Source organism: Zingiber officinale, chromosome 1B (assembly GCF_018446385.1).
Source record: "Zingiber officinale cultivar Zhangliang chromosome 1B, Zo_v1.1, whole genome shotgun sequence".
NCBI lineage: Eukaryota > Viridiplantae > Streptophyta > Magnoliopsida > Zingiberales > Zingiberaceae > Zingiber > Zingiber officinale.
The window spans coordinates 153,546,897-153,564,260 of record NC_055986.1 but is presented as its reverse complement, the minus strand read 5'-3'; the positions used below and the strand labels follow the sequence as shown (position 1 = coordinate 153,564,260).

General features: G+C 34.1%; 1 protein-coding gene across 2 annotated transcripts; it reads left to right on the top strand.

Annotated features, from left to right (window-relative positions):
• Positions 1 to 426: 426 nt before the first annotated feature.
• LOC121985456 (probable 26S proteasome non-ATPase regulatory subunit 3) lies at positions 427 to 16,372 on the top strand. 2 transcript variants are annotated; one of them, XM_042538923.1, is made up of 9 exons: positions 427 to 504; positions 612 to 704; positions 802 to 992; positions 14,328 to 14,465; positions 14,552 to 14,688; positions 14,841 to 14,895; positions 14,972 to 15,082; positions 15,264 to 15,503; positions 15,574 to 16,372. In XM_042538923.1, exons 2-9 carry the CDS (start codon positions 623 to 625, stop codon positions 16,084 to 16,086), a joined length of 1,467 nt encoding a protein of 488 aa, XP_042394857.1. In that variant the 5' UTR covers positions 427 to 504; positions 612 to 622; the 3' UTR covers positions 16,087 to 16,372. The 2 variants fall into 2 exon arrangements, with proteins under 2 accessions (XP_042394857.1, XP_042394866.1); XM_042538932.1 differs by having other exon boundaries at positions 429 to 504; positions 615 to 704.
• Positions 16,373 to 17,364: the final 992 nt, after the last annotated feature.

Here is a 17,364-nt window from a genome sequence, read left to right as displayed (position 1 = left end):
TTCTTTTCTCCACTCTCTTTCTTACTCTGAAATGAATATATACATATATATATATATTTATAGATATACAACCATATTAAAATTTCTCATGAATTTACATAATTTAAGAGTTTAAAAAATGATAAATTTATATAGATAAGAAAGTTTATAAAATTAGTAGGATTATGGACATTCACATATTTTATTTTTCAACAAATAGTGATTTGATAAATTCTCGTTAACAAACAGGCACCATTAAAGGAAATGACTCTTTAATTTTTTTCAAATATTATAATTGGAAATCTTTCAGCCGGCGAGTTAGTCATATTGGATCAGACCAGAGTCGGCGTCCGATTCGGCTGTAACCCGGTCATCCTTCACCTGAACCAGATGTCTCGAATTCGAGATCATGAAGACCGGTATAAAGCGGGCAAAGCAAAGCAAAGCTTATTAGTTACTTGCGGAAAAAGCAAAGGCTTATCAGCCAACCTAAACCTAGCCATCTCTGCCTCCTCTCATCTCACTGTGAGTTTTGATATATTTTGCATCTCTTTTCTCCAATTGCTCTTTCTTTCTCCTCGCTGATCTCGGATCTGCTCTTTCTCTCTCTCTCACTTTTTTTCCCCGGCTAGTAGAAGGAAAGATGACCGCAGATGTCGAGATGAAGGAGGTTCAGACGCTGTCTAATTCTGTCGTACCTGCCGCTGCTCCTTCCACTCTTCAACGTGCGAATGATCTCCTCTTGTTTGAACCTCTGCAATTTATTGATATTTTCTCGATTTATTGAAATATATCATGGTTTTCTGTTGCTTATGGGTTCAGATTTGAAGGAGATCGCTGCCCTAATTGAGACTGGTGCGCAGGCCAAAGAGGTTAGGCGTATCGTGCGGGCCATACGTCTTACGATGATGCTTCGCAGGAAGCTGAAGGCGCCGGTGGTGTCTGCTTTTCTTGGTCATGTCCTAACTGCGGGGTCAGAGGCTTTTGCTAAGCTATCTTCGTTTCTCCCTAAGGTAATGGATTGTTTGGCCCTTTACTTTGTCTCTGCGGTTAGGTTATTATTTTATAGTGATACTTATGCTATTGATTAGTAGTGTAGCTTTGTGTCTGTGAGTTCAGGTGCAGTTGCACATACTGAGTTTAAGTATTTATTGTGAACATTCATTGAATTCTGAAATCTCTATAAACCCTTGATTTGCAGCTGAGTTGCTGGCATTTATATTTCTAGTCTTTTCTCTGGCTTTGTTTGTCTATGCTAATTTCTAATTAGATGCAGAAATGACTACAGTTTTTTTAATGCCAAAAATTTAACAATAGTGCCATACTAGATAGCTTGTGTATTCTTAGTATGTTGAGTAGCTACTTTTCTCTTTTTAGAATTGCTGCATGATATCACAAGCCAGAATGTGAGATAGCTTTGTTTATCAAAGATTTTCTTGGCATGAGCTTTTAGTATGAATTTGACTATGAATAAAACGTAGTTCTAGTTAACACATTTTAGTTAAACAACTTGCATAATGGAGCATTCTATGTGCTAATTATATCTGACTTGACATCTATTTTATTTGACATACATTGAACAATTTTCCAGCTGAAGCTGTATAATATTTATATGTATTATGTAATTGCTAAATAGGTTACATGCATAATCCAGATGACAGTTATTTGCTAAAGAGTCTAATGCAATCACAAGGTTAGGTATCAGCATAGTTTTCTGTGACAAAAATATGGAGAAGTTTCTTAATTCTCTCTTAATTTTGTCGTCAAGTCTAGTTGTTAGTATTCTTCATTGTATTACAATTTTATTTGATCATGCTGTTGTGGTAGAAGTTGGTTATACATACTATTAAGTATGCATGTTTAGTTGTGGGTCCTTTGGATGATTTAGTTACAAGAGTCATGGGTCTTGATTTATATCATGTATTTATACACCAGAAATGAAAAAGGGAGATGTATACTATCTTCCAAAAATCATAGTTGTGCACAGTTGAAGAGCTATAGTGTTCTTATATATCAATGAATGCAAAGAGATCCATGGGTTTTTTGCTCCACTAATAAGCTTGAGTTGTTACTTCTTCACCCCTTGATTGATTCTAACTCATCCAATTGGTATCGTGGCCGTCATCGGTGACCCTTTCCTATCACTTCAAGAATTCCTTCATCAACATGAGCTAAGCTCGTTCTTAAGATCCCTTATATTGGATGGTACTATTTTCCTATGTAGGGAGATTTTCATCTGCACTGATCACTCCTAATAGAGTATTGAGATTCTTGATTGCATATCTCAATGACGCGGTTATAACCATGAACCTTGGCAATTGATTTTCTTCATTCACTTAAATCAGCTTGCTGGCTCCATCTCTTACCCAAGCCCCACCTTCATGCTATAAATTATTACCCTGAACCCACTTCCCTGCAACATGTTGTTCTCCTGCATGACATCCTTGACATCATTGTACATGTTCCTCACTGCCTTCTCTATATGGACATCCTCTCTATATGGAAGAACGTCTAGACTTGCAGATATAAATTTCTTACTTCTCTTGCACTTTTACCAAGCCAAAGGAATATTAGCGATTATAATGGTAAATATTTAGCAGAAATAAAGGACAATAATGATGCTAACAGGATAATTAAATTGGTTTGGACTCCTGGTCCTATTCTATGGTATATTGACTACATTAGGTGAGTCACTCCATATAAAATCTACTATAAAGTCATTCTTCTTTAGTGGTGGTGAAACCTCTTACAAGAGCTTGAAGAAAATGGATCTTAAGCTCTCAAGAGCTTGGATAAGCTTCAAAGATCTATTCTATTTGAATCCAATTGGCTTAACTTTGCTTAAGTTGACTGAAACACGATTTAATTGCTGCAAAATTCTAATTGACTCAATTGGCCGCTATAATGAACATATCCACCCAACATATATCTTTGAGTCGACTCAAAGACTTTCTAGTTGATTCAATTCCAACAAAGAGCAATCTTATCTCGAGTAGACGGTTTGTAGTCAAATCAACACTAACCGATTAAAACTATTGATCCTGACTTTGCTTGTCTTACGCCTTGTAAGCCCATGCAAAGCTCTAAGATTGAGATTGATCTTAAACTAAAATCAAGAACTCATTGTTCCTTAGTTAAATTCTCTATACAAGCCAAACTACTTGGCCCTTACCTAGTTAACCCACATCACCATCCCTAGATCCATGTTGCCTAAAAACATGAGATTACAAGTCACCTAGAATCTCTCATAGCTCATCATCTTTTAGGCGTTCTTTTGTCGCAGCTTTATGTTGCCCAACAATTAACCTCCAGCTAAGTTCTCATTTCTTCGAATGTATTAAGCTCTCCATGCTTTCTCTACATGCCTTTCTTAGCCAGGTCACCTGCAGAGTTCTTGTTCCACGTTGTCAAAGTTCTCGACATTTCAATTGCATACGCTCCTTGTCTAACAGTCAACCTCACTTAAATTTTTAGTCCCTTGATGCGCTATACCTTCCTTTGTTGCTTACCTCTGACCCTACCTTGTATTAGACTTTAAGCCATTGAGCTAACTTGGCCATGCCAAGTCATTTATGTATAACCTACTAAATCCTTGTAAACTTGATACGCACACGTTTGTATCATAGTTGTCAAAAGCGCGAAGCGTAAAAAAGCATTTCTTAGAATATAAATTTGATTTATATGAATTAATAAAATTTATTAGATTTTTTAAAATTTTAAATATATTTTTTATATATTTTATTGAGATAATTTAATTAGGATTCATGAAAGTCTATTCGAAGTATCCCATTTAAGTTGGGAGTTAATTGAATTAATTAAATCCTCTCCAAAGTTTTTCATAGTGCTACAGTAACCACGGGCATCGCGATGCCTCCGACGCCACTTGGCACGTCTCGTGATGAGCCAATGGAGATATCTTACATCCTTTTAAACCCATGATTTTTCTTAAATGATATCAAAATCATGGTCTAGACCGGATGTTCGCGGGGAGACCCGTTGCAGGTCAAGGTGACCGGATATTCGTGGGATGGTCCGGAGTAGGTTAGGGTGATCGGATGCTCACGGGGAGGTCTGGAGTAGGTTAGGGTGATCGAATGCTCTTGGGGAGGTCCGAAACAGGTCAAAAGTGACCAGATGCTTGTGGGGGCTCGGACCATGAGAGTAATGGTGATCCTTCGTTTGAGGGGAGGATTGTTGGGATTCAATAAAAGTTCCACATTAGAAAGATTTGGGAAAGATCATGGGTTTAAAAGGATGTAAGATATCTCCATTGGCATGAGACATTTTGGGTAGAGTTCAAAAGCAAAGCCATGAGGGCTTAGGCCTAAGGTGGACAATATCATGCCATTCTAGAGATATGTGAACATTCTTTGGACACAACAAGGGGGCTCCGGAAGTGTCATGCAAAAGCGAATGCTTGTGCTTTTGTACGAAGCGTAAGGCTTGTGCCTCACTGCGCTTAAGCGAGCGAAGCGCTTGCACAACGATAATTTAAACATTCCTTGACATATCAAAACACTTTGGATAAACCTAACTACTTGGGCACAATTGCACTAACATAAAAAAAAGTTGCCTAATTTTTCTACCAATATAGTTTTGGTTAGGTTGAATTGTTCATATTTTGTATTGCGTAATAATTTTGTTGTATAAATGTGTCATTTTACTTAGCACTGTTTTCAAAATTGGCCTAGGTTCCTTGGTGTTTAAACATCGTGTCACTTCCCTTGTCTTATAAGATATAACTCAACTATAACTCTAATTTAATTTACAAGCTATAACTAATAACTTTAATAGTAGCCTAAATATAATGTTAATATTAAATTAGGTGTCACAAGGTTAAAGGTTTTAGGCTAGTAGATTAAAGATATGATATATAAAATTTAAGTCTAGTAATAATAGATGTAGCAGAACGATTATTAAGATAGTTTTAGGTATTTAGGATCTTTTTTATAGAAAAATGTAGGGGTTGATTTAAATGTTTTAGGAGGATGGTCGAAATAGAGGAGAATGACACATGTTCTTTGTGATCGTAAGATATTCCTAAAGCTTAAAAAGAAGTTTTACAAAATGGTGGTTAAATCTGTTGTGTTATATAGAGTGCAATATTGTGTTATGAAGTGAATAGATCAGCAAAAGATGAGAGTTACAGAGATGAGAATGTTAAGGTGGATGTGCTAACATACGATGATGGGTAGGATAAGAATTGAGAATATTAGATAGAAAGTTGGAGTTATACCTATCGAGAGAAAACTTTAAGAGATGAGTTTAAAATGGTATGAACCATGGTTTAAAATCTCGACCAATATTGGAATTTTGATTTATAATCGGGAAATATAGGTTCAGTATTGTATTGTGACACGCCGATTTCAATATTTTTTAAATATAAAATATATTAATTAAAAATAAAAAATTTAATCTAAATATTAAAAAATTTGAAAAATAAAAAGCAAAAAAAGTTTTTTTTTTAAAAAAATACTAGATCATGGTGCGATAAATAAATAAAATTTTATTTTATATATATATATATAACTTGGGTGTAGTGTTAAATAGACAAGAGTTTTCACACCATAGGTTGGATAAGAACAAATATGACAAGACAACTAATAATTTAAGATTTAGAACATGGAACATAGGAACCTTCACTTGTAAATCAATGGAGGTAGTAGATACGATGATTAGGAGAAGATTAATATTTTGTGTGTACAAGAGACAAAATGGGTAGGCGAGAAGGCAAAGATGATAGAAAACTCGGGTTTTAAGTTATGGTACACTGGAAAAAGTAAAACAAGAAATGAAGTGAGTATTATTGTAGATAGTTCGTTAAAGGATGAAGTTGTAGGAGTAGTTAGAAAAGATGATAGAATTATAGCCCTTAAGATAACAATGGCGAAAGAAACTATGAATATAATTAGCGTATATACACCGCAAGTAGGATTAGATGAAATTACCAAATCAAGATTTTGGGATGATTTAGATGAAATATTACAAAATATTTCACCAAATGAAATGATTTTAATAGGAGGTGATCTAAATGGGCATGTCGGAGTGAAAAAATGAGGAATATGAGAGAGTACATGAGAGTTATGGGTTTGGAACGAGAAATGATGAAGAGAAAACTATATTAGATTTTGCGATAGCATATGGCCTTATATTAGCTAATGCATTTTTTAAGAAAAGAGAAGAACACTTAGTCACGTTTAAAAGTGGAAATAATAAATCTCAAATTGACTTTCTTATGATTACGAAGAAGGATAGAAAGATTTGTAAATATTGCAAAGTTATCTCTGAAGAAAGCTTAATTGCCCAACATAGGTTTGTAGTGTTAGATATATGCCTTAAATATAGTATTAATAGAAAGAAAATATATACAACTCTAAAAATTAAATGGTGGAAGTTAAAGGATGGGAAACAAAATATATTTAGGAGAAGGTAGAAGTACAAGTATTAGGTGAAATATACGATGACTCTAATACAACATGGAATAAGATGATATCAAAGTTGAAAATAGTAGCTAAGAGTATACTCAGTGAGTTAAAGGGGCATACAACACTAAGTAAGGAATTTTGGTGGTGGAATGAGAAAGTATAAGAGAAAGTAAAGGAAAAACGAATAATTTATAAGGAATTATATATTTGTAAGAACGAGAAAAATTTAAAAAAATATACAATAGCCAAGAAAGAGGCTAAGAAAGTAGTGAGAGAAGTAAAGAATGAAGCTTTTGAACGATTATATCAAAAATTGGATACAAAAGAAGGGGAAAGAGATATTTATAGAATAGCTAAAGCGAGTGAAAGGAAAACAAAAGATCTTATTTAAATAAAATGTATTCAAGATAAATGTAATAGGGTATTAGTAAACGATGGAGAAATAAAAGAGTGGTGGAAGAGGTATTTTCATCTAACTTTTTAATAAAGGTTTAGGTGACTAACTTAACTTAGGTAATTTAAGTAGGTTAAATGAGCATAAAATTTTTAATTTTTATCGTAAAATTCAAACTTCAAAAGTAAAACAAATTTTAAATGAGATGCATAATAGAAAAATCATTGGACCAGATGATATTCTGATGAAGGTATGGAAGTGCCTAGGGAAATATGGTATTGAATAGTTTACAAAATTATTTAACATGATATTAAAAATGAAAAAAATGTCTGATCAATGGAGGATAAGTACTCTAGTTCCCTTATATAAGAACAAGGGAGACATAGAAAATTGTGCAAACTATAAGGGTATTAAACTAATGAATCATATTATGAAACTTTGGGAAAAAGTAATTGAAAAAAGATTAAGGAAAGAGACCACAATGATCGAAAATTAATTTGGGTTAATGCCTGGAAGGTCGACAATAGAAGCTATACATCTTCTTAGATAATTAATTGAAAAATATCGGGAGCAAAAACAAGATCTACACATGATATTCATTGACTTAGAAAAAGCTTATGATAGAGTCTCAAGAGAAATTATATGGAGAGTTCTAGAGAAGAGAGGTGTCAGCGTAATATATATTGAACTAATTAAGGATATGTACGAGGATGTAACGACCAGAGTAAAGACTTAAGGCGGAGTAACTGATGCATTTCCAATAAAGATAGGGTTATATCAAGGATCAACGCTAAATCCCTATCTTTTTACATTAATTATGGATGAACTGTGCACATTCAAGACATAGTATCATGATGCATGTTGTTTGCAGATGATATTATTTTGGTAGATGAAACACGTGAAGGAGTAAATGTTAAACTAGAATCTTGGCGGGAAATACTAGAAGGGAAAAGTTTTAGGCTTAGTAGATTAAAGACAGAATATATGAAATTTAAGTTTAACAATATTAGAAGTAATGAGACAATTGTTAAGATAGGAGAAGATGAGTTACCCGGAACCTAGACCTTTAAATATTTAGGATCATTTTTACAAAACGATAGAGGGATTGAGAGATATGCCTTACATAAAATACAACAGGATGGTTGAAATGGAGGGAAACGTTGAGTGTTTTCTAAAACTTAAATGAAAGTTCTATAAAATCGCAATTAGACCTGTTATGTTATATGGAGTTGAATGCTGGGCTATGACTTAAGCACATGAGTAGAAGATGAGAGTTGAGATGAGGATGTTAAGGTGGATGTGTGGACATACGAGGATGAACAAAATAAGAAATGAGATCATTAGAGAGAAAGTCGGAGTTGTATCTATTGAGGGAAAATTCCGAGTGACACGTTTAAAATGGTACGGACATGTACTTAGACGACCAATAAATACTCCAGTTAAGCGATGTGAAACTATGACAAACACACATATCAAACGACGAAGAGGAAGACCAAAAAAGATTTGGTTAGCAATAATAAAACAAGATAACATTTATTTAAGTATATATGATGATATAGTAGGAGATTAAGCTCAATGGCGTAAAAGAATTCATATAACATACTTTACCTAGTGGGATAAGTCTTGGTTGTTATTGTTGTTGATTATATATATATTTATAAAGTTAATAGAATAGTTTTATTAAGCTTATTTAGATTATCTCTATTTATAACTAGGAGTTGATTCAAATTATTAACTTAAATTTAATTATTAACCTAAGTTTAACTTTTTCACGGCCCATACGACGTCTCATGTCCTCGTCGTGACCCGGTTATTGCTAGATCACGATGCTTCTGTCACCCCGCAACGACCCATAGTGTATGGTGGCGGGCGAAACCATAAATTTTGCCCGTTTCGTCTAGCACGGAATATTTTAAACCATGGTATGAATATGCACTTAGGCAATCAATAAATGTCCCATTAAGATGATATGAGACCACGACAGATACACATATTAATTGAGAAAGAGGGAGAGCAAAGAAAACTTTGTTAGCAATAATAAAGCAAGTTAAAATTTGTTCAAATATAGATGAAGATAGAATAGAGGATGGAGGTCAAGGACGTAGAAAAATCCATATAGCCAATCCCATTTAATGGGATAGAATTTGATTGTTGTTGTATTAAATTAAGTATCATAATGTTGTAATAAATTAGGCATAAGGTTAGGGTCATTATATTAATTATATTAAAAAAAAAGGCAGCCCGGTGCACGAAGCTCCTGTCATGCGGGGTCCCGGGGAAGGATCCATTGTATGCAGCCTTACCTTGCTTTTTGCAAGAGGTTGTTTCCAGGATTCGAACCCGTGACCTTTTGGTCACATGACAACAACTTTACCGTTGCGCCAAGGCTCCCCCTTCATTATATTAATTATATTGATTAATATTATTAAATTATTTTAATATTAACTTTAACTTAAATTTTAATATCTCTATTAGCTATTATAAAGATAGTTAACTCTAAATAATTTACCGTTTGTTTAAATTAATCAGTTATACTACAGACACAACTAATATATAAATGGTTTACTATTAGATAACTAATAGTATTAGTTAATATTAGTTTACTATATACTTTACAGTTAGTTAATAAATTTTTATACTTTATGAATTAAAATTTGATCTTAGATAATAATATTTGTAGTTATACTTAAATCATTATTTGTAGTTTAATCATTATATACTCTGCAGCCAAACTTAATTATTAAATTTTGTTTAGATTTATATAACTTGATAAATTAACTATCAAATTATTATATCATGCTCTTTGAAATAATCAAGCTTGGCGGAAGAGGATTTAAGGGCTGTAATTAACTTACAATCATCTCAGCATGCTTTGACCCATGTTGAAGTGTGCAAAGTGTTGCACCATATGGTCCTAAAATTGTACAATTCCAGTTGAATATCGAAACTCTTGCACGAAAAAGTTTAAACTTTGCACTGTATGTTCACTCTGGAACTAAGGAGAAATTCATGGTCGTTGTAGTTGAGCAACTGAAAATTTCTGTTATACCATAACAAGCTTGGAACCCAATAAGGAATAAGCAGTAGAAAAAATTATCATGTTCCTTTTTCTGAATGGTAATCCCACAAGCTTGGTTTGCTGATTGCAGCAGGCAAGATGTGGACACAGGCATAGTAGCTATAAGCTGCACTTGAGAGTGCAATTAGGACACTGAACGGGGAGATGGTAACTATCTAGTGCCCTGTCTACTCAGAAATTTGGTTGGAAAGTTCTTGTATGTTGGTGTGTGCATTATTGTGGTAGTGTGCTCGCAAGTCTAAACAACTAGGAGAAGTATGTGGTGGCTGAAAGAACTTCCTGTGAATTGTAGAACTATTCTTTGTTTTCTGCAATTTTTTTGCCACTCTTAATTGTTTGTAGTTTCAAGGGGTAGGTAAGTTATAGTCTCATTTCCTGTATTTCTTATTCTACTCTTGCAGAGGTAACAACTTTACTTAATCTTCTTTTTCACATTTTCTCATCTGCTGGATTAATATCATACTTGGTCTCTCTCCTGATATTAACTCGTCCAAGATTAAATACTAGAACCTTAGTGACTTAATCTATCTTTATTTTTGTGTAGTCCATAATTTATTACTTCATCTTCAAAAACTTTTATATCCTTTTGTATTTGCAGTTTGAGAGCTAGTTATGAAAGAAGGTTAGGTATATTCTTTTGAATATTAGATCAACTTAGACAGTTTTTATAGATCATCACCAACTCAAAACTGTACCATTGTCAAATCTCTTATATCTTGTTAGTATAGGATTTCCTATTTTGTACAACAAGTTAGATATTGATTAATATCTTAATCCATACTAGATATAACTGTATTTTATCTCATTTTAATTAATATAACATAGTTTTAGCTGTCTAAGTGAGACATAATGAGACCCTACATGCACATTCCATTGAATCACCTGGTTGGCAATACCATCTATTTGACCTAATCTCATCCATTAGTTTGAGACAATCTCAATTATTAAACATTTTGTTTGGAAACATTTTTTTTAATTTCACAATTAATTTTTAAAATTTAAATATTAGATCTAAACTAGTTGGAATTCCCCCTTTAATTATGTGGATATTTGCCTCTAATATTTGCCCTTTAATTTCCACTTCTATTCTTTATCTATTGTCATTGTACACTTGCCAATCTCTAAGTTTATGTAAATATTTGCAATTTATGTATGATTGAATTAAGATATATGTAAATCGGATCATATTTTAATTAAATTAAATCTAAATTAAATTTATTTTTTTATTAAACTTATTTAATTCTTCTGTGTAGCCGACCTCATCTAGTGGGATAAACCTTGGTTGTTGTTGTATTTATTCTTCTGTGCCTGAACCTTTTGGATTATTCTCTTCATTGGAGTGGTAAGGTTGTTAAGATTTGTGATTTAGGTGACGTTGTCTAGCATAAATAGGAAGTTTAGATTAATGTGATTCAGAAATTATCTTGAATGATATGAAATCTCTACAAGTCAGGATCGGTCTTTAACATTTTGAAGTTACGTATCCATCGATGAAAAATCCAAGTCAGGATCGGTCTTTAACATTTTGAAGTTACGTATCCATAGATGAAAAATCAATGCAAAGTGCAGTTGTTTGTTCAAAGTGAATACAAAATGTAGTAGTTAGTTGAAATTTGAAAGTTTGTATCATAACTGTGGATTATCCTATCATTTGACACCCATTAGACCAATGTGATTTTCTTTATTCCATAGTTATTAAAGGCACTCGCCTAGCTGCGCTTAAGCACAAGGGGCAACTAGTCGAGCCTCTTGCACTTGTGCGCTTTAAGCGTGTGCCTTGTGAGAGGAGGAAGAAATCTGTCTTGAAACTGATGAAGATTTAGTTATACAAATCTGAAACATCTAATAGTGATGATAATAATATAATTGAGGAAGATGATGAAGATTTTGATGATTTAAATATTTGAAGTTTTTTTTTAAATTTGAATTATGCGCATAACATATTTATTTACTAGTGAATTTTATATTTACATTATTGTTTAATATTTTATGGACTATAATTTTGTTAGTGAACTATTTTAGTAGAAATTTCCTATATATGTTTGAATTGTAAAATTTATACTAGCTTTACTTTGGTAAGGCGTGTGCCTCACTTCTGCTGTGCGCCTTGGGTCCTATAGCACCTATGCGCGTCTCACACCTTAAATAACTATGCTTTATTCTATTTCACCTCTTTTAAGGAATTTTTTAAGTTATAAATTAGCAATACGACAAACCATTTTATCCTCCTTTGCCTCTTGTTGTTGTTGTACTTGGTGTGACTATACGTAAGAAGCACTCATGAGATAAGAATCAAGTAAGTGCGTCAACTTGGTTAGGCTAATCATGACTTTGCTTGGCTCGGCACTTGAACATGTGGTTCGTAGGCTATAATATGTTTTTAACATAATTTTTTCATGTAGAATTTTATATATTATTTTGTTGTCTACTTCTAAAATAATGTAATAGGATTCAAAATCTTATTAAATTACCCTTAATTTTTTAAAATATATTTAATAATCCTCATTTAAAATTTAAATTATTTATGATTTTTTATTTTTTATTATTAAATTTTAACAAAATGGATTGACATAGAGCATGACTTGTCCTGGGCATGGCACAAGACAGTTAGCCTTGCTCTTGTGCTGGGCTTGGAGTTGTGCTTGGTCTGGTATAACTTGTGGATCACTTGTTCAATTGGGGTTGCTTGGGCATGGTCCAATGAGGAATAAGCCGTCATTAGATGGGATGAAATAAAAAAGATGGGGGAAGCACGCCACATAGAGAAGAAACAGAAGAGGAAAAATGTCAAATCATTGGTGTTGGTCATAGAAACAATGAACTTGCTGCGTGTATTACGTGGACCAATTTATTTTCCTTGAATCCACTTTGTATGCCCTAGACATGGATGAGCCACCTACACCAATTAAGTGGTATGTTTGGAGTGCTATTTAGAACACCTACATATACGGGGACCACATATTGTATAGGTGAAGTGATCCTCTATGAAAATTGCTGATGTAACAGCCTACTGCATTTTAGAATGATACTTTAAATAATGTGCTATTTGATATAGAAAATGTGTTTACTCACATAGCACATATCTAACCATGATAATAAGATGACCACATGAATTTATTGGTTAATGCTTGTCAATGTCGTTTAATTCAGAAAGTCATCTACCAATCTAGTCCTCATCCGCATGTCGCTTAATAGTCACAAAAAACTTGTAGTATTCATAACCTCTAGTATCCCTTCCACCACCTACTAGACATCCTCCCGTTAGCTCTAAATTTCGATGCATATATGCAGCCTATGCAATTGTAATTCATTGGGATTAAGATCAATGCCACTTCAATTGCAGCAGGGGAGAATTTGGCAATCTGGTATTTTTGTTCCTTTCCCTTTCCCTTCTCCCCCCTTTCCTTATAGAGGTAAACATTTTTTTCTTTCCTTTACCCACTTCTTTGTTCTCCTAGATTCCTATTTCCCTTCTCTCTTCCTTCCTTGAGGGTTAAGAAAGCCTTAAGTTCACCGCTAAGACCTAATGAATACCTCAAGAACCTTAACTAGAACTTAAGGTCAAATGTTGACTTTTGCCAACATTTTGGATTTTGATTCTCAGATGAATAATTGACTTTTTTCTAAAATGTTGGTGGGCAAGGTGATTTCTGAAAAGGATGATGCCATTCTGGTTGAGTTGAGTGCTTAGTATGAGATTTAACTCAATATGCTGTTATATAATGTTGGATGATCATGGATTGTTAAATTTTATTGATTACCTGCTGCATTTGTTGTCTTGCTCTTTTTTTTTTGGGTAAGTGCATTGCTTTGTCTTTAGTTATCTAAAACATAGGATTAGTGAGCAAATTCTTGGTTAGTTTCCAATTTGCAAAAGACAGACTTTAGTTACACATTGCTATTTCAATTATTCATCTTAGGCCTAATTGTAATGAGGCTCCAATTTACAGGCTCCAATTTACAGGCGCCTCATGGACTCTAACTGGCCCTATTTTCTGGCCTTCTCAATTAGGTGGCCCATATATAATGATGGTAAATAAGTTTGGCAGTGTTGGCTTTGAACCATAATGGAAATTGGATGGTTGCAATTGATCAGTATCTGTTGGAATATACCTGGATTGAGTATCTTATTCTTATGTGCTACACATTTTCTTCTTGCTGGTACAAATGTTAAATATGTTCAATTGGTTTCTGTAACTGAAAGATTGTGGTTACTATGTTTTGATCATCATGTTTGATTTTGAGCTTACTAACGCTGGTCATTGATATGTGCCTGTAAGTTATTACCCTATTCAAATTTGATTCCAATGCCTTTCTATCCTGTAGAGGCCTTTTTATTTTAATGTGTTTTAGTCTGTATGGAATGTATCTCTGATGCATCAAGTGCAAATTGCCCATTTGTATGCTTGCATATACTAGTTGACAAATTTAGGTTTTTTTTTCCTCACAGGAAAATGAGAACGACATGGAGGTGGATACAACAGCTTCATCAGTCCAAACTACTGCCAAGCATTCTCTTCCAGACATAGAAGTTTACTGTTACTTGTTAGTTCTCATATTTCTGATTGATCAAAAGAGATATGATGAGGCAAGTTTATTGCGTATGTATTCTTATTCATTTTCTTGTTAACACTGATTTTGAATTGTCTTGTTTTACCTTCTGTTGTGCACTAGGCTAAAGCATGTTCTTCTGCAAGCATTGCTCGACTAAGGAACATCAACCGAAGAACTGTGGATGTTATAGCTGCCCGTCTGTACTTCTATTATTCATTCGCTTATGAACTCACCAATAGCCTTGCTGAAATTCGTGGGTGTGTGAATCAACTTATATGATCTCACGGAGCAACAATGCCATTTTGTTGTCTCTTGTTAGAGATATTATCTTTTGCTGTTGTGATTTTTAGGTTCACATATTGTTGGGATTCATAGCTTGTTGTTAATACGGTATTGTTCTTCCCATCAGGACCCTTCTTGGTTTGCATAGGATGGCTACCTTACGACGTGATGAATTGGGTCAGGTTTGTTGGCTCTAAACTAAAAGGCCTTTTCATGTAGTCTTTATGAAATCTAAGGAATCGTGATGGCTGGCTGCAGGAAACCCTTCTGAATCTTCTACTTCGCAATTATCTGCATTACAATTTGTATGATCAAGCAGAGAAGCTGAGGTCAAAAGCACCACGTTTTGAAGCACACTCAAATCAACAGGCAAAATCTCAAACTTATTAAAATTATTATTGTAATGGGAAATGATTAGATTGCATTCCTTGGCATTGCTGTTTTCCTTTTATTATCAAAAAGCGCCCTAGTACTGTTATTTAGCTGTATCAAGATTATTCATGGGATTAGAAGAATAATTTGTCTGCTTTGTTTTTTTTGGATCCTGCAGTTCTGCCGTTATCTGTTCTACCTTGGAAAGATACGGACAATTCAGTTGGAGTACACAGATGCCAAAGAGAGTCTCTTGCAAGCTGCTAGGAAAGCACCAGTCTCTGCTCGTGGCTTTCGAATCCAGTGCAGCAAGTGGGCTATTATTGTCCGCTTGCTGCTTGGTGAGATCCCTGATAGGACTGTTTTCATGCAGAAAGGCATGGAAAAGGCATTGTCTCCATATTTTGAGCTTACTAATGTGAGTAAATGCTCACCGAAGAACATTACTATATTCTAACTCTATATATATTAACAACACTCTGTTTTAGGCTGTTCGAATTGGAGATTTGGAGCTATTTCGAACTGTTGCAGAGAAGTTTTCCAGGACTTTCAGTTCAGACAAGACTCACAATCTAATTGTCCGATTACGCCACAATGTTATACGGACTGGATTACGCAATATTAGCATTTCGTACTCCCGGATTTCCCTTGCTGATGTAGCGAGAAAGCTGAGATTGGACTCCCATAACCCTGTGGCTGATGCGGAGAGCATTGTGGCCAAAGCCATTAGAGATGGGGCAATAGATGCAACCATAGATCATGCTGATGGATGGATGGTATCCAAGGAAACTGGGGATGTCTACTCAACCAACGAACCCCAGATTGCATTCAATTCCAGGATCGCCTTCTGCCTCAATATGCACAACGAAGCTGTGAGAGCTCTGAGGTTCCCGCCAAACTCCAACAAGGAAAAGGAAAGTGAAGAGAAGAGACGGGAGAGGCAGCAGCAAGAGCAGGAGCTTGCTAAGCACATAGCCGAGGAGGATGATGATGATTTCTAAGCAAGTCAATAGTAATTCAGATGCTATAGGGGACCATGTTTTTGAAATTGCAGTAACTGATAAGATTGCGTTTTATTTTTTTCTTCTCAATTTGTCATATTTTGAGAATGCAAGCTCCAGAAAATACTGAATTCTCATTTCATGCCACTCAATGATGCTTCCTTCAACTGCAAGGCACTGTGATAAATCTATGTTTTAGTTAACCTCCTTATTACATTTGACTTGAACATCTTTTAAATCAGGTTGTTCAGTAATGATATTCATTGCATTAGATGGTTTCATATTACTTGATTTTGTTAGAAGATTTGCCTTTATTATTATGATTCTATGTCCAGAATTTGATGATGGAAAAGGAATTCTTTAAAGGAAATCTCATACAGAACCACCTTATACGATTTGCATAGAGGATGCGAGGCAAGAAGTACAAGTTACTGATGGTCACCGAAGACAAACAACGACCGAAAAGGAATTATTTGGAAATCCCAAAGAGTCTTTACGTTCAGATGTCCTCCATTCCTCTGATCGATCAAGTATGCCAATTTTTCATACTTGCATACTGATCCTCTCATAATATTTTGAATTCAGATAGTTGGTTTGACTTAGCACGTCGACTAGGAAAATGACATTATAGATATATAAAGGTCTATATATAATAACTTTTAAAAATTTAAGTTGTGCCTTTATACTCATTAAAATATTTAATATGAATTTAATAAATTTATGAAAAATCAATGATGGATTATTAAAAATGTATAATGCTAATACATTTATGAAAACAAAGGGAAACCGGATCGAAGTTGTTGATTGGTACGCAACAACATATTCCTGATAGAAATATAGCGTCCAACAATCACAGACATTTTCAATGCTTTGCCAAAGAGATCTGTGCTGTGTTTGTTAATGAAAACAGAAAATCATTGAGAAAGAAAGCTAAGTAATTTTAGTCTTTAACTCATCCCGTTTACTTGTACAGAATTCAAGGGAAGTAACTCCATTTAAGTTGTATTTATATTTGGTATGAGGATTTCTTTCTTTTCATTCATTATATTTTGGCTTCAACTAAGAAAATTAAGAGAATAAAGCATTTGAGTCCTTATTTTGAACCTTGGGTCCTCATTTCTGGTTAATTTAATTTGATAATACAATTTGAGTAAGATAGTTGTATTTAATTATTTGCATCAGAGGGCTTGTCATAAGATTACAAAAATTGAAGTGATGAAACTTGGATATGATCTTCATAATTAGAGAGTAAAGTTGTGAGTCGCTTCAAATCTCATG